Source organism: Terrapene carolina, unplaced genomic scaffold, assembly GCF_002925995.2.
Source record: "Terrapene carolina triunguis isolate 2854851 unplaced genomic scaffold, T_m_triunguis-2.0 Scaffold58, whole genome shotgun sequence".
Classification (NCBI taxonomy): domain Eukaryota; kingdom Metazoa; phylum Chordata; order Testudines; family Emydidae; genus Terrapene; species Terrapene triunguis.
The window spans coordinates 46,685,123-46,708,861 of record NW_020664409.1 but is presented as its reverse complement, the minus strand read 5'-3'; the positions used below and the strand labels follow the sequence as shown (position 1 = coordinate 46,708,861).

The following is a 23,739-nucleotide window of genomic DNA, read 5'->3' as shown; positions in this document are numbered from 1 at the left end:
CTGCGTGATTGCATACTTCTGGTTCCAAATGAGGTGTGTTCACTGGTCAGTTTGTAACTCTGGTGTTTGTAACTCTGAGGTTCTTCTGTATTATAAGTGAGCCTGGCTCTCAGATGGGATGGATATGTGTAATGCTTTGATACCTTTTAAGTAAAGAGCCTTTTTTGTGTCATTTTTGTGAGAATAGACGTGTTACTCTTGTGTTCTGGTCAGCTTCAAACCACACTATTCCATAATCTTCAAACAAATTCCTTTTGCAGTAAAATATAAAACTTTTTAAAAAAAATAGCATGACTAACATGAAGCACACTGCTATCCAAGCAACGTTGTAAACTTATTGTGTATTCTTTTCTCCCTCCCTCGCTCCCTCCTGCTTTTCCTCCTCTCCTGCTTTTTCCCCCAGTGCCCCTATGTTTTTGTGATCAATTCGGAAAAGGAGCCATGCATCTATTCATTATACAATGTCATGCATGTCTTGGATGTGCCATACAAATTCTGAATAATAATCATTCGCCTTTGAATTGAGCTAATCTTTAAGGGATGATTTCAGTCTTTTCTAAAATATGGTATTAAGACTGCTGCATTCTTTAAATTTTGGATTTCTGAAATCCCCGGGACCTCCGAACCTTACATGTCTTTGAAGTGATATTTACTATGCTCATCCTGACATCAATACTGGCTCATGTTCATCAAAACATATTTCTGGTTTGGCCAATATTAAACATATTTAGGTGTTGCTGATGTATATATTTTTAAAGCATCTGTTGTGAATCCAGATGCTTGTCACTACAGCAGGGGTCCTGCAACTTTTTTTACAGGTTTTACTGAAAGAAATTACATACATTGAAATTTAACCCCAAAGAAAAAAAATGTTTGATAGTAGTATCAAACATGGGACAATCCCTTTAAGAAAAATAGTGTCTCTTCTTGGAGACTTTTCCCCCATTTTTAATATTTAAATCACCTCATTTTTTCAGAGCTAAAAAGGCCATATTGAATACGAACACAGGAAATGCCTGCTGAGACAGACAAGTGCAGCATCAGTTTTTTAGACAGTGGCTAGTTGCAGAAGAGAAGCATGAAAACTCTTTAATATACCTAATTGCATTAATCTTTCTAATTTCCACTTGGAATTGTACCATGTTGCCTGAAGCTGTGAGGCTTGACAACCTGGTAATTTTATGTTTGGTGCTAGTGAATCTACAAATGATATTGCTGTTATCCATATAAGTCAAGGCTGTCATACGTCCAGGCTATGTTTGACAATTAAGAGCGCTCATATCATAACAACATTCTGCAGAGTGCAGGATTTCCATTAGTTTCTAGCATTTATAGTTGAAGGTAATTTTCTGAAAGGGAACCAGTGGAGGGCAGAAAATCGCAATAGAGGAACTTTAACTGCCCTGCTTCATTTTTCTACTGAACAATTCTGCAGGCAGTGGTAACTTTACTAAGGCCCTAATCCTTATCCGCAGAGAGATTTGTGTAGGCATAAGTATCCATCTTCATGAAACTCTTTGCAGCAGTGAGGCCCAAAAAATTAGTTACAACATAAGGGCAACAGTCTCTGAAAAATGTCTACTTTGTCGTGGGATGCCTGTTGTACATTAAAGGTACCGTATCCAGCATGTTGGGGGAATGGGGGGTGCCGGTAAGTCAAAAATTCCAGTTAACTAAGAGGGAGGGAGTTTGGGTGCGGGAGGGGGCTCAGGGTTGGGGTGTGGGAGGGGTGGAGTGTGCAGGGCGCAGGCTCAGGGAGGGAGTATGGGTACGGAAGGGGCTTGGGGCATGAGGAGGAGTGCGGGGTGCCTGATCCGGGTGGCGCTCACCTTGGGCAGCTCCCCAGAAGAGGCAACATGTCCCTACTGCTCCTAGATGGAGGTGAGGCTAGGCAGCTCTGCGCACTGCTTCCACTCACAGGGGCTGCCCCAGCAGCTCCCATTGGCCACAGTGGAACCAGTGCTCGGGGTGGGGCGGGGGCAGCACACAGATTTTCCAGTTGGCCTTCAGCAATGACACTAAATATTGTAAATATGTCTTTAATTAAATTCATTTTGGTTTCTACGTGTGTATTTCCCTGGGATATACAGATTTCAGTTATACTTCTGCTCTTTGGCAAATCTGGAGGGTCGGTGTGGGTGAAATATGAATAACTTACTCAGGTTTGTCTTTTTAATGGCTGTGTATCAACTCACTGGGATTACAGCAGAATATCAAGCAGAATTTGAAGTGCTTTGCAATTCTGCACTAACGACCAAGATTCTTTGTGATGAGATTTCTATATTAACTATAAGATACACATCGTAAAGTGGGGTTTTAACCTCTGTTCCAGAATGTTGAGGTAGAAATAAAACCGTATATTAACCATAATATAAATTCAGACTCAGTACAGAGCAAAATCATCTATATGATGGTTTAAATGAACATTTTAAGTTTTATTTGTGATTCTGAGGTTCAAACTTTGCCTGCTTGAAAATTGTACCACTCTTTCTGTTGGTAGTGTTTAGGAAATAAAAGGTGTACTCCAGAAAATTATTTTGGAATATACATAGACTGATAAGTAACATAGCCCTTGGAGTGACAGCACTGGAAAACCTCTAAATAATCAAGTAAATCATGAGTGTGAATTTAGTGTTTGACGGTTGCTAGTCCTGGAGAATAAAGTACTCTCGGTATCCACAAAAGAAAAAGCCTACACTCTGCCATTGTGGCTCAGCCTTGACCTAGGGGGTGCTAACTTAGTCTCTGTTTATTCAGTCCTTGCCTGCTTTGCTGAGACAAAAAAAGCTTGCCAGTTATAGCTAATCGTTATTATTTCAGCTGGGCAAAATGTATCAGATGAATAACTTCTCTGAAAAATGAATTTTTGGTTGACCCAAACCTGTTCACAAATTAGACATGAATCTACCAAATAAAAAAATACTCTTTTGGCCTTGAGTAGCAGGAGGAGCTGGAGGAAGGCTTCCTTATAACTTTAAGCCCAGTGATTAGAACACTCACCTGGCATGTGGGAGACAGTTTTGATTTCCCCTTCTGCTTTATGTGGAGAAAGGATTTGAACTTGGGTCATCCACGTTACAGGAGTTGGCCCTAGCCACTGGGCTTTGGGATATTCTGATGTGGGTCTCTCTCAGGATGTTCCATTGTGGATAATTAGTCATTGGATTGGGAACTTGAACTTGGTCTCCCACATCCTAGGAGAATACCCTAACCACCAGGCTGTAGTGTCATTTTCACGCTCTCTCTCTAGCCCAATGACTTCATTTTCATTCACATTAGCAGTTCATAGTCGTTCTCCACATCAGGCAGAGGGAGGAACTGAACTCTGGTCTCCCACATCACAAGTAGTTGGGCAAATAAAACACAGATTTTTTGAATTCACTGAATTTTTATTGGATTTTTTTTATTTGGTTCAACCTGACCCAATTTTTCAGAATTGCTAGTGAACAAAAAATCAGTTATTCATTTGGCTCTAGTAGTGATGGGGATTTTGTGATTCAGATGCTTAAAACTTCACTGAGAGATACAAATTTATTTACATTCGTATCAGAAATTACTTTATATTACATAACCTAGATAATCCTAGCCCATGAACCCTTGCTTTATTAGAGAAAGAGATTCAAGACTGGGTGGCTTATCCTACCCCACTGGGATAAAATTCACTTTTTCATTCAAGAATCTGTCCGGCGCTTGAGACTCGAAATGAGACTGCCCTTGAATTCTCTGGAGTAAATAAAAATTTGCCAAGACCCCTTGGTTCAGTTCACTTCACAAGGGAAAGTTCCAGGAAGTTGGGTGAGCCAGCTTTGTCTGCTTTGTACTATTCTGGCAGCAGAAAATGGATCTAATGGGCAAGTTAATCTGGCCCTCAGTGTTCTAATGAAGGGGTATGGCCAAGTTCTGGAGCTCCATAGCCAAGTCTGAACTTTCTCCACTATTTATAGGAAGAGAGGTCCAAATGGGGGAGGGTTAGTTTGAGAGAGAAAATAATCAGGTAGGCTATTTTTCATTTGTCTGTGCCCTTCTCTGTACTATCTATTGAAGGCCCCTGTTGCTGCATCTTTCTGCGTCTCTGAAAAAGAGGAGAAACCCGATTTGCTTTTGATGTCTGTATTACTATGGATGAGTTTTACTGCATCAAGAAAGGTTTATAAATATGTTGGGAAATCTTATATTTTTGTTGAAATACTAAAAATGTACTTGATTATAAAAGTTTTAACAGTTGATTAAAAAGAAGACAGGGAGTTGTGTGCCGTGAGAAGCCTTCATTAGACATATTTTTCTCTTCATATAGATCTTAATTTTGCATCCTATTATTCATATCGTTATAGTGTAAATCATAAGTCAACTTTTTTCATTAAGTAATACTTTCAGAAAAGTAATTTCAGACAGTATTAGAAAACAAAGCACAATAGCAAAGATAATTAATTTTCATATCAAATATGTGATGGTTTTCTTTAATTTCCTAGCTCCTAGCATTTTTTGGCAACTGCTATCACTTCCACATGTTTGTACAATATATAAAATTACATTACACTACATATACTACACAATCACACTAATTATAGTAAATTTCGATATACATATAGTTAATATTGCACACCACAACATACTTGCTAACTAAAGATATCAAGGAAGATGCTGAAATTGTCAAAACCATTTGAGTTTACATTTCCTTAACTTTTTAGTGTTCGTTTTTGAAAAGGTATATGTATAATGATTCTGACACTTTCTAGTGCTCAGGTTACTTTGTTATAATATTGCCAAGTTTTAGCTAAATCTTAAAATTAATGTATTTATCATTCAGTTTGTAAAGCTTTGGTTTAAATTTTATACTTGCAGGTCTCCAATAGTCAAGCATCACCACAATCTGCTACTACACCAAGGATGGAAAGTGCTAAAGGAACCACAATTGCTACCTCTTCTAGAACTCCTCCATCACTCAGTCTTCAGGGTCCCTTGTCTCCTCCTGTGTGTCCCCCAGCTCCATTAGATGAATTGTCTCCAGACAGCATTGATGCTCATACATTTGATTTTGAAACAATCGCTCATCCAAACTTAGAGCAAGCCCTTAAGCAAGGGTCTTTAGACTTGGATTCACTAGCAGAAAGTCCAGAGTCGGACTTTATGTCGGCAGTGAATGAGTTTGTAATAGAGGAAAATCCATCATCTCCTAATATAGTAAGTGATCCGCAAAGTCCAGAAATGATGGTGGAGTCCCTCTATTCTTCAGTTATCAATGCAATAGACAATAGACGTATGCAAGACACAAATATTTGTGTAAAGGAGGATTCTCTAAATGCTCGCATGGAGAAGTGTAGAGTTGTTGCCCAGGAATCACAGTTTAATTTAAAAAACATAAAAGAAGACCTTTGTCACTTTAGAACATTTGTACAAAAAGAACAGTGTGACTTTTCGAATTCTTTAAAATGTACATCAGTAGAAATAAGGAATATTATACAAACAGTAAAACTTTCACTTGAAAAAGCACTGAAAGATAAACATCAAAAAGAATTGCAATCTTTGAAAAGTGAGTATGAAACTAGAATTGATACATTACTAGAAGATGTTGAAGAAAACAAAAAAAAGATTAAAAAGTTAACAGGAGACTTAATAGGTCTTGAAGAAGTTTTGCAAAATAAAGATAATGAATTTGCGATGGTGAAGAATGAAAAAGAAGCCGTTGTTTGTCTGCAGAATGAGAGAGATCAGAAATTACTTGCATTGGAAGGCCAAATGAAGGATCAGAATTGTGAAATTAAAGAACTGAGACAGTCACGTGAGATGGTATTGGAAGATTTGAAAAAGCTTCATATTGAAAATGATGAAAAAATTCAGCTTTTGAGGGCAGAGCTTCAGAGTTTGGAACAAAGTCACCTTACAGAATTGGAAAACAATCTACAAATCAGGCATACGCAGGAATTTGAGAAACTAATAGCTGAGCACAAGAATTGTTTAGATAAGTTAAAAAAAGAAAACCAGCAGAGATTCGAACAAATGCAGGAATCTCATGCAGCAGTTGTCCAAGAGAAGGAGCAACAGATAGAGAAGTTAAAACTCAAAATTTCTGATCTGTTTGATGTGAGGTGCAAATTAGAAGTTGAACTTGCCATGAAGGAAGCAGACACTGATGAAATGAAGATTTTGTTGGAAGAAAGCAGAACTCAGCAACAGGACATCCTAAAGTCCCTTATTGATAAGGAAACTGAACATTTAAGAAAGGAGTTAGATAACTTAAACCATAAGATACAAGTTAATAATGATGAATATCAAGTGGGCCTAGTAGAGCTAAGAACTTTAATGACAATTGAGAAAGATCTGTGCATTTCAGAATTAGTGGACAGACACGAAGAAGAAACAAATGTTCTTAAAATTGAATTAAACAAAGTAACCTCTTTACATCAAAAAGCTTTTGAAGTAGAAAAAAGTCTCAAAGAACAAATAATAGAACTACAGAGTAAGTTAGAAGTGGAAGCGAATGCCCTAGAAAAGCAAAAAGAGGAAAAATTGGCTGTGTGTGAACAGAAGGACAAATTTGAAGCTGTTATCCATAATCTTGAGGAGGAAAAAGAACTGTTAATAACTAACCAAGAACAGGAAAGAAAACTACTTGTTCAAAGGCTCAGTAGTGAAAAAGAGGATGCAATACGTATAACCCTTAAGGAGTTTGAATTACAGAGGGAAGCTGTTGAAAAAGAACTCTTGGAAAAAATACAACTACTTGAGATGCAAGTAAATCAGAGGTACTGTAAGAATTAAGTTGTACTTTGTTAGTGATCTAAAAATAAGATAATTCAACAATTTTTATGGTGTACTGCATTTACAAGGTAGTCTACAATACACCACCTTAGTTACTAGATATTTATGATGCAGTTTAACTATTTTGACTTAGAGTTTCAAACTGTTAAGACTCTCATATGATAACATTTTTTTGCATCAGTGGACTCTAAATTAATAAATTAACTCAAAATATTTTGTAGAGCTAAGTTAAATTACTGTTCCTTAACATTCTGGAAAGAACTTCAAAATGAGTAGTGGATTTAAAACCACGTTTAATACAAGCTTTTTAAAAAAAGTCAGTGTCTGTAATTAATCTTAAGGTTTGAAACATTTTTAAATGTTTTCAAAAAAATAGGGCTTTTGAATTTCAACTTCGTAAACTACTGAAAAATGTCACACAGAGATCCTAAGCACAAGCAGAGTTTGATAGATTCATTATTTTAACATCACACCTTTTTATCCTTGCATTTGGAGTGTGTAATATTATCTTCTTACCATCTTGTCCAAAAAAAAGACAGCTATTTTAAAAAAAAATGGAGTAACTCAGGGTTGGTTCTGTGTAAATTGTATATCATCCACATTAGTTCAGGGTACACAATCTGCAAAGATCTAGTTATGGTGCTAGTCCACGGTGTAATGGAAATTTTAGAAACGAGTATATTGATATATGGTACATGAAAGCTGCTTTAAGAAACCATATTCCTTTTTTGGCAACCAACTACTCATTTGCTGGCAGCAGATAAACCTGCCACTTGCTAGCTGTTCCATGATAACTTACGTGAAATATATCATCTTATGCTTCTGAAAGAAGTGCGAGTGTGGCAACCAGAAATTCATTAGGTTTACAGAAAAAAAGAGATCAAATGTTGTTTTTGTTTAAGTGCTGTGCAAACTTCATTTACTTTCATAGTCACATAAATATAACAGAGGGCAGTATTTTGTTATTTATATTGTTAGCACTTAGTAACCCCAATAAAAAATATCTTTGTGCTGGGCATAGTAAGAGAAGTACAGATGAGTTTTCAGTCTAGATTTGATGATGTGTGGTAGGTAGACAAAACTCTCAAATGGGCTTGGGGAGTAAGTTGAGAATATGAAATACCAATGAAATAGAGCTCAGCAGAAAAGCAATGTGGCCCAAGATTTGGATACAAATTTAAATTAGATCTTTCTTTTCTTTTTAAATGTCAGTGAGTGTGATAGAGTTCTAAAATTACTGCTTCTCTAAATGTAGAATTCAAAAATATTATACATTTGCATATGATTTACGTTTGCAGTACAAAATTTTAAAAAGGTGAAATTTGATTTAAATACTAGTTTTATCCACGTCCGTTTGATTTTGACACTATCATTTGTATAGCGAAATCTCTAACTATTGTCAGTACTACATACAAAAAATTTACATTAAAAGGTTAAGTTTAGAAAGGCAAGTTCTCCTTAATTCAATGCAGCTTTAATTCAGACCATTTATACACTATGGTAGTCTTTAATTACATGATCACATACTATTTTTTCCATAGCTCCCCTGCCTCATTCAGTGCTCAGAGTAGGTGATGTTTACTGAAGGGGTAACAATCCTCTACTACAGTGGTTCTCACCCAGGGGTAAGCGTACCCCTGAGGGTACACAGAAGTCTTCCAGGGGGTACATCAGTTCATCTAGATATTTGCCTAGTTATACAAGAAGCTACATAAAAATCACTAGCGAAGTCAGTACAAATTAAAATTTCATACGACTTGTTTGTTCTACTCTATATTCTATACACTAAAATGTAAGTGAAATATTTATATTCCAATTGATTGATTCATTTTATAGTTATATGGTAAAATGAGAACGTAAGCAATTTTTTTCAGTAATAATGTGCTGTGACACTTCTGTATTTTTATGTCTGATTTTGTAAGCAAGTACTTTTTAAGTGAGGTATAACTTTGGAGTACGCAAGACAAATCAGACTGCTGAAAGGGGTAAAGTAGTCTGGAAAGGTTGAGAGCCACTGCTTTACTGAATATTAAGTGACCAGCAGTTTTTCAGAGGCTTATAACATTGCCAAATTTGGGTGTATTTTCACGAGGGTGGCAAAAGGAACATCCTTGATATCAATGTGACACCCTGCCAAATATCATATTCTTGCTCCCAAGGCAAGGAAGTGGTAGAGCTTCTCAGTGAAATAGTTGTAGGAATTAATATAAGCAAAAAAGTGTCATCTCTAATTTCGCTTGGACATGGCTGAACTAGGAGAACTGAAACTTTCCAAAAAAAATATTCAGCCTGAGGCAGACACCCAGCATAGAAAAATTCATCCCAGGCGGTTAGTTGGGCAAAGTTATAATTGATTAAAAACAGGATCTTTATAATAGAAATTATTTGGCAAACTTTACTGTAAGCTTTCTGTATTAGACAAGTTTCCATTAAAACAGGACTTGAAAAAGCTATTAACCAGTGACAAATAGGAAGCTTTCCATGGCAGTTGTGGGGGATGTGTACACCTGCTCATATCACCAATAAAATTGCTATGATGGGAGATTTCCCAGAAGTGTTAGGACTTGTCTACATGGCTAAATTAGTGAGCAGCAAGATAAGATATACATTTACAGTGCACTAGCTATTTCACACTAACTCCCCATGTGGACATTCTTACTGTGCACTAAAAGTGCCTTTCATGCTTTAGCTTAATACTCTTTAAAGTGTACTAAGCTAAACCGCCCAAGGTACTTTTAGTGCACAGTGTGCCCTCATAGGGACTTAATACAAACTAGCAAGTATACGGTAAATTCTACCTTAATTTGCTGTGCACTAACTTCTTGTGTAGAAACGCCCTTAATATAGTCAGAAACACAGATGTGAGCTCTTTTAATGGATTCGTCTGTGTGACTGGATGACTCAGGAGATTAATAGGATATGGAGAATTTCATTAGAAGATCACTAGTTCATTTCTGGACTATGGGGTAATGACAAATATAAGCAACTAATGTCTGGACAGAAGCCCATATGTAAAATGATTCTGTCCCATTCCAGTTCTTCTTGGATAGGGTTTTTTCTCCACACAAGAAAAATTGCCCTCCAAAATTTAACTCTAATTCGCACCCTTGTAGCCATCTTAGAAAGGTGAAAGATAATTCAGTCTTCATACTAAAACTAAATGTCTATTGGTGGTCTCTGTAGAACATCATTGAAGCACATTAACAGGCAGCATGGTAAAGCTTTCCCTTTCTGTGTTTTCTTAGTCCATGAATAAAAAAGCAACACATAGTGTAGAATATGCTGCAGAAATGTCCAGGATGGGGAAAGTTTTGCAAATAGAGCAGTTCTCCTACCCATTATGAATCATGTAATGGAATCTTTTGTGTTCATGTAAAACAGAAAGGTCCTTGTTTGTAAGGTCTCATCCCAAATATGCCCACGCTGTATACTGCACTTTAATAAATAAATTTGCCTTCACAAATGAAGAGTTGATTATTGCATGATTTAAACTTGTTCAAGGAAGTCTAGATATTTCAAATCAGGTTCCTAGCTCATTAATCCATCCATTCTGAATTGCATAGGTGTACAAGGGAGGAAAAAAAGGGAAAGCAACACTTATCCAAGTTTCTGCATGTACACAAAGCAATGTATGCAATATTTGCTACGATATTATACATGCATTGTTTTGTTTGTGTAGGGCCTAAAGTGCTATGTTTTTTAATAATCTAGCTCTGCAAATACACCTCTACCCCGATATAACACGAATTCGGATATAACGCGGTAAAGCAGTGCTCCGGGGGGGTGGAGCTGCGCACTCCGGTGGATCAAAGCAAGTTTGATATAACAGTTTCACCTATAACGCGGTAAGATTTTTTGGCTCCCGAGGACAGCGTTATATCGAGGTAGAGGTATAGTGCATACTTAAATGTTGTTGATCTAAGCACCATATTTTCAAAGAATAATGTACAACTTTTAAAGGTATATTACTTTTTTAGATTAAGGGAGTTGTGTGCTTTCACGAGTCTTAACTATGTTCAACTTTAGGCCCAGTTCCACTCTCATTAAAGTCAATGGCAAAACTGCAATAAGTAATGGTGGCTTGCTTCATCTTTCAGACACAGAAATGTACTCAGTGAGTAAACAGTTTTATACTTTTTTTGTTTTGAAGCCTTTTAGCATGAGTAAAGTACAAGAACAAAAGTGAAAGAGTAAGCAAATTTACAGGTTAGTATACTGTAAAGTCTGAAACTTTTAATCTCTTGTACAAAAGTTGCAATGATTTTTAAAAGTGCATATTGTCTGTTTTATATAAAGGGATAGGAATTTTGATGATTTAAATAAAGGTAATCAAATCTAGTTGTTGTTTTTTCTCAAACTGCATTAGTTTTAGACTTGTTGTTACACTTTGAGTCTCAGGTTTATTTGAAATACCATTATAGTTGATAATGAATGAGGTCACATAGGTCTGTAAGGAAAGAAGGAGGAAAGGGGGAAATGAATTCAGTGGTTCCTGTTATCAGTTGCTTAAATATAGGTTGTAAATCTAAAAGAGCTCTCTTGTTGATTCCAGCATTAGTAACTGAGAAATGCAGCTAATCAGTTTCTTCTGCTCACAGGCAGCTATTGCTTTGGTTGCAAAGAAAATAACACAAGTGCAGTTTGAGAATGAGAAGGAATTTGCATAAAAAATATGCTAGGCCCTGAGATGGGAGTGGAAGAAGTGCTTGGAGAGATGCACAGAAACTGAACATCATGACTAGCATGGCAGGGTATGTAATAGGAGACAAGTTTCAGTAATTATTTTAAGATCTGGACCTTGATGCAGGAAGATTTTGAAAGGTCTAGAGGTGTGGGGAGAATGACTCCAGATTGTGAACGTTGACAATGGAGGGTAGAATTCTCAGCAGTAATAGAGAATTGAGGAAGTGAAGAAAGATGACTAAACCCAAATTCTTTATTTATATTAAGGTTAGAGCTGATGACATACCTTCCATTGGTATGTTTAAGACATGATGATATGTAGGACTGGACAGAAAGAGGGAGGCCAAGAGTAAAGCACGTTTGGAAGTGGTCAGCACAGAGATAATGGTTAAATCTGTGTCTGCGCACTGTCATATAGAAATAAGATGCACAAAGAAGAGGTATCAACTTACGACAGAGGCTTGTTGAACCCCATCAGAAAGGGGGTAAAGGGAATATGAGGGACTGCTAGGGGAGACACTTAGCGGTAGTCAGATAAGTAGGAGAACAAGAACAATGCCATGAAAGCCAAACTACTAAATTATGAAGATACTTAAGAATATGGAGGGGGAGGAAGAGGAGGAGAACGAACCATAAGCCCCATGACTTAACCAAAGAGAAATTGCAGATAATACATACATAAAATAAAACCCAGTCATTTTACAAAACACAACAATCTGAAATATCAATATCAGAAGCACTCATCATCATCAATAAAATGTAACAATATTTGAAAATAGCTTTTTAATTACGATGCATGCTTCTGCCAGTGCTAGCAGTAATAGACATGTTTCTGAAGAGTGGATGTCAGAATTTATGACATTACAGGTGATAGAATTGAAGTCTCTGAGATAGAACTATGGAAGCCTACAGTAGTATCCCTGAGAAGCCCTTTTTCTGAAGGAAACTTTTTTTTTTATGACTGGCACACATCATCTTAGTTCATTGTTGTGTTACCACAGCTGATGGCTGTACTTCACATATTTAAAATTTTGAGAGATTTGGGACTTAATTATTAGGAATCAGTGTTATATATAGTTATGGATGGAGCAGAACTCTTCAGATTTTATTAATCAAAAGTATAAATCTACTTTTTCTACCCTGTCCACATTCAACAATCTTCATACTGGATTTTCATCTGCTTCCAGAGGTGGAGACAGAGACCAGACATTATTCATCAGTTATATTCCCAGGTTTGGGACTATCCACTAGGAAAACCTGCCAAAATTCTTTTTTTTACATGCTGATACAAGGAGGCCTGGAATCTGCCTGGAACAGTCTTTCTAATATGTAGAACATTTTAATTCCATTAAGACTTTTTTAAAAAGTAAATAAGCTTCTTTTTGGCAATTTTAAAATTGAGTGCAAAGCAATTATAGATTATACTCGGGACAATTCTGTTCCAAAAAAATTAAAAATTCTGCACATAGTATTTTAAAATTCTGCACATCTTATTTGTGAAAATAACCAAGTAATTCATACCCTGGGTCTTTGTTGGAGCAGACGGGAGTGTCTGGCTCAGCAGGACAGGGTACTGGGGCCCCGAGCTGGCAAGGAAGGCAGGGGTAGAAGTAGTCTTGGCACATCAGGGTGGCAGCTCCCAAGGGGGGTTCTGCGATCCAACCCGTCACAGTGAGTTTCCCTTCAAAGATCGCCGTGGCGCAGGTCATCCTCGCCCCGATGGTCTCACAGATGTCGGTCCCCAATGGGGCGGGATCGCTCCCCGTCCCGGCACAGGTCTCCATCCCCCTGGTACCACTCGTCAGGCAGGCACAGATCCTCGCCCTCGCTGGTTGCTGACCAGGGTTATCCGGCAGACTCAGGCCTCAATGGCTCCACCCTGGTCGCCAGAAGGGCAATGGTCGGACTCAAACTGGGAGTTCAGCCCCTCGCTAAGGAGGGGTGATTCGCCGCCGACCTTCGAAGCCGGTGCGGCACCTTGCAGCGCCGGCATGGCAGCAGGGACAGTAGCCCACTCAATGGCTGCACTGGAACCCATGGGGCGTGCCCATAATGCTGGTCCCATATTCCCACCAGTCCTCCCTTGCTGCCTCAGACAAACCACCCCTGGCATCGCTGGCACCGGAGTCGGAACACGGTACCAAATTCGACGTGAGGGCAGTGCATCGGACTTCATTACCTTAGAAGCTGTCCCCGGAAAAGGAAGGGGAACCTTCCCCTCCACCAGTGGTGCAATCGTCATTGTCATTTCCAGACGAAGCGGTGGCAGATCCCTCCCAAATGGGCAATCCTGCCCCCCCCTTCCCCTCGATGACTTCAAGGAGCACCAGGCCCTCCTTAAAAGGGTAACTACCAATTTGAACTTAAAAATTGAGGAGGTTGCGGAGGAGTCCGACGACATCTTTAACGATATATCCTCCTCCACTCCAGCCCAGGTCACACTGCCTGTCCACCCAGGAGTCCTTAAGATTGCCAAATCGCTGTGGCAGACCCCGACTTCGATTCCGCCTACTTCTAAGAAGGCGGAAAAGAAATATTACATCCCTGCGAAAGGGTTCGAATATCTGTATACACTCTCTCCTGCGGTGTCATTGGTCATGTCTGCTGTTAATGAAAAGGACAGGCAGGGCCAAGTCAGTGGCACACAAAAAAGTAAAGATGCCAAGAGACTGGACTTATTTGGCAGAAAGATTTATTTGACAACAGGCCTGCAATTTCGGGTGTCTAACCCTTTTAGGCCAGGTACAGTTTTAACCTGTGGGACTCCCTTAACAAATTCAAACAAGCCCTCCCGCAGGACCAAGCAAAGGAGTTCGCTGCTTTGGAGGACGAAGCCACAGTGGTGGCAAGGGGGACCTTCAAATGGCTTCAGTGGCGATGAAGCGCAGCTCCTGGTTGCAGTCCTCTGGATTATCCCAGGAGATGGAGGCGACTATACAGGGCCTTCCTTTTGAAGGGTTGGGGTTCTTCTCCCAGCTTACAGACTCAAGACACCATGGCCTTAAAGGCTTCCATGCCGCCCTCCGCTCCTTGGGCCTCCATACTCAGCAGGCCAGGAAGCCATTCCGCCCTCTGTCTCCTCCACCTCCATAGTCTAGGGTCCTGGGGGACTCCCCAGCTAGGCACCTACAGGAGAAAGGATAGAGACAAAGGGTCTAAGCGGCGAAGCCCGTCATCTTCCCGTTCATCTGCTCAGCCTGGCCCTTCCAGGAACCAAGGAGGCCAGAAGCAGTCATTTTGAGGGTGCACTCGAGGACGACGCCCCAATCACCTCTCAGGATCCACCCTCCCAGTCGTTCCTCGACTGCCTCCGCCCATTCTGTTCGGCCTGGTCTTGGCTGACCTCGGACTGTTGGGTGCTTGAAGTAATATCCTCAGGTTACATCCTACAGTTCATGGCCGATCATCCCTCCATCCCCCTTCCCCATCCCTCTTCAGGGACCCTTCTCATGAGTAACTCCGTGTCCCAAGAGGTTGAGAACCTCCTGTGCCTGGAGGTGGTGGAGGAGGTTCCTCAAGACATGAAAGGAAAGGCGTTCTACTCCCACTACTTCCTAATCCTGAAAGCAAAAGGGGGCCACAGACCCATTTTGGACCTGTGTCATCTCAAGAAGTCTCTCAAAAAGTTGAAGTTTCGCATGGTCTCCCTGGCCTCCATCATCCCCTCCCTGGTTCCAGGAGATTGGTACGCTGCCCTCGACTTGAAGGACACGTATTTCCATTTTATCAGGGCACAGGTGCTTCCTTCATTTTACACTGGGCCAGCACCATTTCCAGTTCACGGCATTGCCATTCGGTCTCTCGTCAGCCCCAGGAGCGTTCACAAAGTGCATAGCACCAGTGTTGTTCAAATTTACCCGTTCCTCAATGACTGGCTAATAAAGGGTTGATCCCAGGATCAGGTGCAGCAGCATCTTGATCTGGTTTGTTCCACCTGTCACGACCTGGGGCTGTTAATAAATGAGAAAAAGTTGACCTTAATCCCGGTACAATTCATAGAGTTAATTGGAGCGGTCCTCAACTCTACTCAGGCCAGAGTCTTCCTCCCCAAGGCTCGGTTCCAAGCCATGGCAGACCTCATCTTGTGCATGCAAACCCACCCTCTTCCCGCCGCTCACACGTGCCTGCACTTGTTGGGCCACATGGCAGCCTGCACTTATGTGGTCTGGTACGCGCGGCTCCACCACAGGCCCCTGCAGGCATGGCTGGCATCAGTCTACGTCTCCCAACAACCACAGTATGGACTGTGTGGTCAGGGTCCCGGATCATGTACTGTCATCACTCACCTGGTGGCAGAGTCCTGCATTGGTGTAGGAGGAAGTTCCCTTCGTGGCTCCATCCTCGTCCTCCACCCCCGTGTCTCTGATGCCTCGGACTTAGGGTGCGGAGCCCACCTGGGCAATCTCAGCATGCAAGGTTGTTGGTCGAGTTATGTACGATTGCTCCCTACACATCAATGTCCGGGAGCTCAGAGCGGTTCGCCTGGCCTGACAAGCCTTCCTACCTCACTTAAAAAATAGGGTGGTCCAGGTCCTGATGGACAAAACAGCAGCTATGTTCTATATCAACAAGCAGGGCAGAGCCAGATCATCTGCCCTTTGCCAGGAAACCCTCAGTCTCTGGAACTACTATATACATACAACACGGCACCCATCTCGTAGGCCCCCCGGGGCCTGGAATGCTTTGGCAGATCACCTCAGCAGGACCTTCTCATCTCGCCATGAATGGTCCCTCCACCTGGAAGTGATGAGCTTCATCTTCCAGAGGTGGGGAACTCCCCAGGTGCATCTGTTCGCGTCCAGGCAGAACAGGAAATGACACGTTTTCTGCTCGATTCAGGGGATCGACAGACTCCCTGTTGGATGCTTTTCTACTCCTGTGGTCAGGGGCTTTGTTGTACAGCTTCCCTTCAGTACCGCTGATTACAGAGTCCTCATGAAAATCAAGCAGGACAGGGCAAAGGTGATTCTCATAGCGCCGGCTTGGCCATGCCAACACTGGTTAGGCATGTTGCAGTCCTCTGCATCTGAAAATGGCGGCGCTGCACCTGATGGTTTGGCTGCTGCATGGTTAAATGTGGAGGAGCAAGAATGCTCGGCCGCTGTCCAGCAGGTCCTGTTGGGCAGCAGAAAGCCCTCCACCAGAGCAAGCTACCTGGCCAAATGGAAGTGGTTCACTTGTTGGACCTCAGATAAAGGTATTCGGCCCGAGCAGACTTCGCTGCAGTTGATCCTCGACTACCTTCTGCATCTCAAGCTCCAAGGCCTGTCCCTTTCATCTATCAAGGTCCACTTGGCCGCTATCTTGGCCTTCCATCCACCGCTCGAGGATAGATTGGGTTTTGCCCAGGACATGACTGCCAGGCTCCTAAAGGGCCTCAAGCACCTCTACCCGCACATCGGGGATCCTGTTCTGCCATGGAACCTGAATCTTGTGCTGTCATGGCTCACAGGACCCCCTTCGAGGCTTTAGCTTCCTGCTCTCTCCTTCTCCTTTCCTGGAAGGTTGCATTTCTAGTTGTGATAACATCCACCCACCAGGTCTCTGAGATTAGGGCGCTTACCTTGGAACTGCTCTATGCGGTCTTCTACAAGGTCCAGCTGCGACTGCACCCGGCTTTCCTGCCCAAGGTGGTCTCACAGTTGCGTACAGGCCAAGACATTTACTTATCTGTCTTTTTTTCAAAGCCACATAAATAGGAGGAGGAGCATAGATTGCATTCCCTAGTCTAGACATCAGGAGGGCGCTTCTACATTGAAAGGACTAAGCCATTCTGCAAGTCAGCGCAATTGTTCGTTGCGTCGGCTCAAACAATTTCTTCTTGGATCACTGCGTGCATTTGCTGCTGCTACGATCAGGCAAAGATGCTACCTCCAGCAATTGTAACCACCCATTCAACCAGGATGCAAGCCTCCTCAGCAGTTTTCCTAGCCCAACTGCCTATCCAGAACATCTGTAGAGCGGCCACCTGGTCATCCGTCCACACGTTCACGTCCCATTACACACTCGCTCAGCAGGCCCGGGACAATGCTGGTTTGATAGAGCAGTACTGCAAGCCGCTAGACTGTGAACTCCAAGCCCACCTCTGAGGATACTGCTTGTGCATCACCTAGAATGGAATCGACATAGACTCATAGACTTTAAGGTCAGAAGGGACCATTATCATCTAGTCTGACCTCCTGCACAACGCAGGCCACAGAATCTCACCTACCCACTCCTGTAACAAACCCCTAACCCCTATGTCTGAGTTATTGAAGTCCTTAAATCGTGGTTTAAAGACCTCAAGGTGCAGAGAATCCTCCAGCAAGTTACCTGGGCCCCATGCTGCAGAGGAAGGCGAATAACCTCCAGGGCCTGTGCCAATCTGCCCTGGAGGAAAATTTCTTCCCAATCCCAAATATGGCGATTAGCTAAACCCTGAGTATGTGGGCAAGACTCACCAGCCAGCACCCAGGAAAGAATTCTCTAGTAACTCAGATCCCACCCCATCTAACATCCCATCACAGGCCATTGAGCATATTTACCGCTAATAATCAAAGATCAATTAATTGCCAAAATTTAGGCTATCCCATCATACCATCCCCTCCATAAACTTATCAAGCTTAGTCTTGAAGCCAGATATGTCTTTTGACCCCACTACTTCCCTTGGAAGGCTGTTCCAGAACTTCACTCCTCCAGTGGTTAGAAACCTTCGTCTAATTTCAAGTCTAAATTTCCTAATGTCCAGTGCAAACACTTGAAGAAAAAACAGTTACTTACCTTATTGTAACTGTTATTCTTTGAGATGTGTTGCTCATGTCCATTCCATTACCTGCCCTCCTACCCCTCTGTCGGATTAATCGGCAAGAAGGAACTGAGAAGACGTAGGGTCGGCAGTGCCTAATATAGCAATGCATGAGCGCAGCACTCAAGGGGGTGCTACAGCCAACCCTACGGATACTGCTAAGGCAAAAATCTCTGACTGTGTACATTGGCGTGCACACACCTATAATGGAATGGACATGAACAACACATCCTGAAGAACAACAGTTATGAAAAGTTAGGTAACTGTTTTTTCCTGTGTGCGTGCAGTGGCTCAGAACTCCCCCAGGAGTATGATTAAATTTTGTTCTTACACTGTTAAACTACTTCAAATTAGCAAAAATGTCATTTGTAAATGAATTCATTCCATACTATTATGATACTGGTATAATTCCAGTGCGGTTTGACTAAAACCTTAAAATATTTTCTGGCACCCCTTTCTTGTCCTTCACTCTTATTGTACGTGGAAAAAACAGTACTAAAACAATTGAGACTGTTATTTATTGTGTATTAAAACAAAAGATTTCAGGAATAATGTGTGTGGCACTCGGCTACATGGACCACAAAGTCAGCATAGGAAGGAAAACAGGGTCAGAATAGGATGAACAAATCTGGGTCCAGATAAAGAGAGGAGAGCCAGTAATTGGATAAAAAACTTTAGGAAGCTGTGCATGGCCATAACATGTAGCAGTTCTCCACATGCCTGGACTTCTGAGTTAGAGCAGAAAAAAGGAAAAATTGAAGGCCGGATAAGACTATCGAAGAATTTGGACACAAGATAAGATTGGCAATGCTGGAACCAATTCAGAAAAACTGCCCAGAGCCAGAACACCAAACATAACAAAAGCAAGACAAAGACAGTCTGTGACTATAAAATGTTGTATTGTAATTCTTGTGTAACAACAGGGTGGGTGAAAGATATAGTATGTATACCCTTGTACCTTCAAATAAAACTAAGGCCTGGGGTCTTATTTTAGTTTTATCAATTACATACAACAGATTGGTTTTGGTTTTTTGGAAAAATATGACTTAGGTTAGACATTGGCATGCTTCTAGGAAACCAGCAGTGCTGCAATGTCTGAGGTTTTTTTTTCAGGAAATAGAAGACTGTAATTATGGTAAGTTGCTGGACAGGAGACCGTTGATAAAGGCTTAAGGAGAGAAATCTGGGAAAACCATGCAGATCAAGGAGACAGCACAGGTTTTCAAAAGTATGAAAATCATATGAAATCATATAGGAACTATGGGACTGTGAAAATAGGATAAGGAAACTGGATGCTTTTGGTGGTGGTGAAGATATAGACTTATAGGTTGAAAAGAATAGGAAAAATGACTTTGTTTTGAATTTGTGTACAGAAAATTTTCTTACTGTCATACATTTAAGCAAAATACACCTCTACCCCGATATAACGTGACCCGATATAACACGGGTTCGCATACAACGCAGTAAAGCTCTGACATGCTGCTCTGAGCAGCGTGTTAAGGGTGCTGGGCCGGGGCTGAGGGGTTGGATAAGGGGCAGAGGGTCTCAGGGGTCCACCCCCCCACCCCCCCGCAGGGTCTAGGAGGCAGGAGCTGTGGGGGAGCAATTTTGGGGGCCCCGCAGTCCCAGAGTGGCCTGGGAGGATTAACGGGGGGCCGGGAGCAGCCCGCTTCGCTTCCCTCGCCCCGGCCCCAGCCGTGTCGCTCAGGGGAGGGGGCTTGGGGAAAGGGATCCCCCCTGCACTCACCGGCAGCGGCAGAAGTGGAGCAGCCCGCCCCCAGCCCACTCCACTCCGCCAGCTCCCAGACGCGGCACTCTGCTTCCCGTCACAGATGAGTGCGGCAACACGGCTGGGGCTGGGGCAAGGAAAGCGGAATGGGCTGGGGCCACATTGCTCCGCTTCCTGCCGCCGGTGAGTGCGGAGGGCATCCTTTCCCCAACCTCTCCCCACTCACCGGCGGCGGGAAGCGGAGCAGCCCGGCCCCAGCCCGCTCTATTCTGCCAGCTCCCAGCCGCGGCGCTCCGCTTCCCTCCGCAGGTGAGTACGGGGGGCGTCCTTTCCCCAACCTCCCCGCACTCAGTGGCAGGAGGAAGCGGAGCGCCGCGGCTGGGAGGTGGCAGAGTGGAGCGGGCTGGGACCACATTGCTCTGCTTTCCGCCGCTGCCGGTGGGTGAGTGCCTGTTGGGGGCGGGGTGTGTGGCTAGGGGTTGGAGCAGTCAGGGGACAGGGAGCAGGGGGGTTGGGTAGCGGGTGGGGTCCTTGGGGTGATTAGGGACAGGGGTCACTGGAGGGGGCGGTCAGGGAACAAGGAATGGGGGGGGGCAAAGCAAGTTCGATATAACACGGTCTCACCTATAACGTGGTGAAATTTTTGATTCCTGAGGACCACGTTATATCGGGGTAGAGGTGTATGTATATATTTGTTTAAACTCATGAGGAAATGTGAACGGCTTCTGGGAACAAAGGGTAAACGTATATATGTTTTAAGGGATATTAAAAGCAATCTGCCAAACAGTTTTTAAAAATTGAACTTGTACCCCCTTTTTTTGGTTCCTTCTGACTTTTTAAAAATAACAGAAAACCCTCCCCAAAACTAAGTGGCTGCGAAAAAGAAATACGGGGAAATATACCAAATGCTCCCCTGCCTCCTTTTCCTATTGCTGCATCCATTTACCAAATGGTGGAAGTGAAAATTGATGATGGAAATTGATACATAGGTGTGATAAGAAAAAGGTCTAAACTACATAATCAGATTATGATTTTGCACAATCACTTTTCACATTTAAATAATATTTTGGAGCACTTGTGTGTATGCGTGCATACATATATATGTTGGACAAAGCCCATCCTTACTTTTTTGACCAGGTGTTCTATTTATTCTGGTATATACGTCAACTAGGGGAATGAGTTGTAAGCTCCATTGAATGATTTATTGTTCTTTGTCTCATTTTAAAGTACATATGAAATTAAGAAAGCATCCTTGTCTCCTTCTTAAGGAGGATGCCAAATGCTCCTTTAATCATAGGGCATGTATTTGCTACCTGAGTGCACTTCCGTATTTCATAATTACATCCTACCCTGATATAACGCGGTCCTCGGGAGCCAAAAATCCCTACCGCGTTATAGGTGAAACCCCGTTATATCGGGGTAGCAGCGGCAGGGCTCGAGCGGTGATTTAAAGGGCCCCGGGCTCCCCACAACGGCCAGAGCTCCAAGCTCTTTAAAGCGCCGGCCGAGCCTCACTGCCGCAGCGCCGGAGTAGCAGCAGCAGGGCTCCAGCGGTGTCTGTCACAATTAGGTTGTATTCTCTGAACATTTACAAGTTTAGAATTTATATATAAAGCCCTACTTAATTTGTGATACTGCAAATCCCACAATATCGGGCTTCCATCGCAGTTTTGATTTTAATTAGCTTACTTTGCACAGTCCACAATTTTGCATATATTTTGAGGTATGCAACACACACTTTTCCTCCATTATTAAAGTAGAACCCCATTTATCTGAGCTGTCAGTGGCTGAGGCTTGGGCTGTCAGCCCTGAGCATTAATGACTGGAATATAGTTGCAGCAAAATGTCTCATTATCAAAAAAAATTAGCAAGCATAATATTTGAGTGCTTACATTGTTCAAGCAATTTTTTCTTAAATAGGTCTTCCCTGGCTTTTCCAAATTACTGCAATTAATAAAGGTCCGTTATTACTTTTCTGCAATTTTCCATGTCTTGTCCGCAACTCAGCTACAATTATTTGACAATCATCCCGTGATTCAAATAGGACTCTAATTATATAACAGTGAGGAAGAATATTCAGTTGTGTCACACAGGGAAAACCAAATAACTTTCAGTGTGATACAGTGGATCAAAAACAAGGTGACAAAAACAATGAGTTAAATAGTCTGTCTGCCTGGTAACCTAAATCAGTAAGATTAAGAAAAATCAGCCAAATTGTAAAACATTTATAATTTAATGTAGGTTAATTCCTCCATGAGTAGCATCTCCCATGCTTTGCATGAATAATTGCTAAAAGTGGGACTAGAGAGGCTCCACTAGCATGCTGTAACAACCACTTTTATAGTAGTCATGATTGACAGATCAACCTTTCACAGTAGCTGGATGGTATTCATACCAATTTCCATACATTTAAAAGTGCCAGCTGTTAAGTTACAATGCCAAAAGACATTTATATTAGTGTTCTTTGTTTTAAGAAGTCTTTAAAAAGAATAAATTCTGCAAAACTTATCCTCATAGTGTGAGCTCTTCTGTTCAGGCATAAATTACTATTACCTCATCCCAGTCATAATTGTTACTATTCTTTTTTTTTTTTTTTTTTCTCCTACAGTTATGTGATTGGCTTGAAATCTAAAAATAGAGTTTAATAAATGAACCCTTTATTTAGGAGTGGCAGGAAATTTTGAATTGCATCCCTGGCTTGTACCGTTTGAGGGAATGTTTAACTTAGATGTTTTAACACATCTGTGTACATTTCTAACAGCATTGTTAAGCAACAAGTTTTGACAGCAGCACAAACACTGAAAAAGTATGTAAAAATATTCTGTGAAACTTGTGCAAGAGACCATCACCCTGACTAGAAAACCTGTCTAAAGAGATTGCCTCAATCTCCCCATTTTGATTAAATTTCCACTCCTTTTTATGTTAAAGACTATCTTCATTGAGAAGTCAATTTTTGTTGGTTCGTTCAAATGGCTTTTTAAGACAGGTGTCACTGTATAATGGAAGTTAGATTTTTAAAAAGGTACATTCTATGATTGCAGTGGGAAAGACATGTATCTCTAAAGATACAGTCCACCAGGATTCTCACTCCTGAATTTCAGTTTCTCAGGACTTCCCTAGCTTCTGAAGTTTTTTCATCCCTAAGGACAGCAGTAATCATATGGAATGTAAACCAGACTGCTTATTGGCAGTTGCCCACAGTCCTCAAAGCTGAATTTCTGCCCTTGAAACCTTTTAGTCAGTTCCTTTTGAGCACCATCAATGAAACATGCTCAGGAGCTGTCTCTTTTATGTCCCAGGCTTCCAGCCAGTCTGTTATTAATAAATAATAGCTCACTTCAGCACTTTAAGGACTTTCAGTGACTATCCTCAGTCTCTTGAGACTTATTTCTCAATGCTTTGCTGCTTGTTTTGACACCTAATTCCTATACTTCAAAGCTTGCTTTGCAATTTAGTGTTACTTTTCAGCAATATAATGCCTATTTTTAGCACTTTCATGCTTACAGACTTAAACACTTAGCTTTGGTGTCCATGTTTCAGTGCTGTTGCTTCATATTTCATGGCTTTAGGCCATGTCCATGTAGCCGAACAATGACTGTAATGGTCAAGCATATCCACTGCTCTATCTTTGGCAGGGCCGGCTCTAGGCACCAGCAAAACAAGCTGGTGCTTGGGGCGGCACATTTTTAGGGGCGGCATGGCCGGCGCCAGAATGCCGCCCCTAAAAATGTGCCCCGGCCGCCCTAGCTCACCTCCGCTGCCGCTCGCGCGCCGCTACTCGCCC

General features: G+C 41.9%; 1 protein-coding gene across 1 annotated transcript in view; it reads left to right on the top strand.

The window, feature by feature from the left end:
* The window catches only part of RB1CC1 (RB1 inducible coiled-coil 1), a 163,297-nt gene that overhangs the window by 94,932 nt on the left and 44,626 nt on the right, over positions 1-23,739 (top strand). The window contains exon 14 of the mRNA XM_029914331.1: positions 4,843-6,743. Within this exon, the coding sequence (XP_029770191.1) occupies positions 4,843-6,743 (1,901 nt within the window). The remainder of the gene's footprint in view (positions 1-4,842; positions 6,744-23,739) is intronic.